We start from the raw sequence: 652 nt of genomic DNA, 5'->3' as shown, positions 1-652 counted from the left end.
ACAGCCAGGAAGGGTGACGCTGCTCAGGAGCCACCTGCACCGAGCCCTCCGCTGCCTGGGCCACTGTGGCCTCCCCTCGGAGTGGCTGCGAGGCCCTGCACCAGCCACCACGGTGATGTCCTGCCTGCAGCTCCTGCCCCAGCCCTCGCGTCTCCACCCCGTCCCAGCCTCCTCCCAGGGGAGCCAGGCCGGGGGGGCCCCCCTCTACGAGTGTCCGCTGCCGAGGCAGGTGGCACAAGGATCCAGGGCCTAGCACCACCTTCCCAGCCTCCTCCCAGCACCACCAGGGGGCAGCACAGGCTGCAGCTGGACACAGTCTGTCCCTCCCTCAGTTAACGGACCTAAAGGGAAGTGGGCCAGAGGGTCCTTGGGTAGCCTGGGGGTGACCTAGCAGGTCCTCTGTCCCAGGACTCCTCCCAGCCCGCCCTGTCCTTCCCTTCTCCCTGGCCATGTGTCTGACTCCCCGGCACCCACTCTGCACCCCGTGCCCCAGGGGAAGGGCAGCGAGAGCATCTGTCAGGTGAAGACACCTGTCTGGGGTCTCGTCCTCCCTCTGGGCTCTGGGCCTTGGCTCAGGCTGCCCCCCAATCCCCCATCGCCCATCCTCCAGGTCCTGACCAACCCCAGGGGCAAGCCTCCCACCTGCACCCAC

At 68.4% G+C, this 652-nt stretch overlaps 2 protein-coding genes across 2 annotated transcripts in view; one reads left to right on the top strand and one right to left on the bottom strand.

Annotated features, from left to right (window-relative positions):
- The window catches only part of FAAP100 (Fanconi anemia core complex associated protein 100), a gene marked incomplete at its 5' end in the record, with an annotated part of 9,029 nt that extends 8,776 nt beyond the window's left edge, over positions 1–253 (top strand). The window contains one exon of the mRNA XM_006753061.1: positions 5–253. Coding sequence (XP_006753124.1) covers positions 5–253 — 249 coding nt within the window. The remainder of the gene's footprint in view (positions 1–4) is intronic.
- A 79-nt stretch (positions 254–332) lies between these two features.
- Positions 333–652, bottom strand: part of FSCN2 (fascin actin-bundling protein 2, retinal) — a 7,087-nt gene continuing 6,767 nt past the window's right edge. Inside the window, exon 5 of the mRNA XM_015559796.1 lies at positions 333–341. Within this exon, the coding sequence (XP_015415282.1) occupies positions 333–341 (9 nt within the window). The remainder of the gene's footprint in view (positions 342–652) is intronic.

The sequence above is a fragment of the Myotis davidii genome, unplaced genomic scaffold, assembly GCF_000327345.1.
Source record: "Myotis davidii unplaced genomic scaffold, ASM32734v1 scaffold211, whole genome shotgun sequence".
NCBI classification, from domain to species: domain Eukaryota; kingdom Metazoa; phylum Chordata; class Mammalia; order Chiroptera; family Vespertilionidae; genus Myotis; species Myotis davidii.
This window is presented reverse-complemented; position numbering and strand designations above follow the sequence as displayed.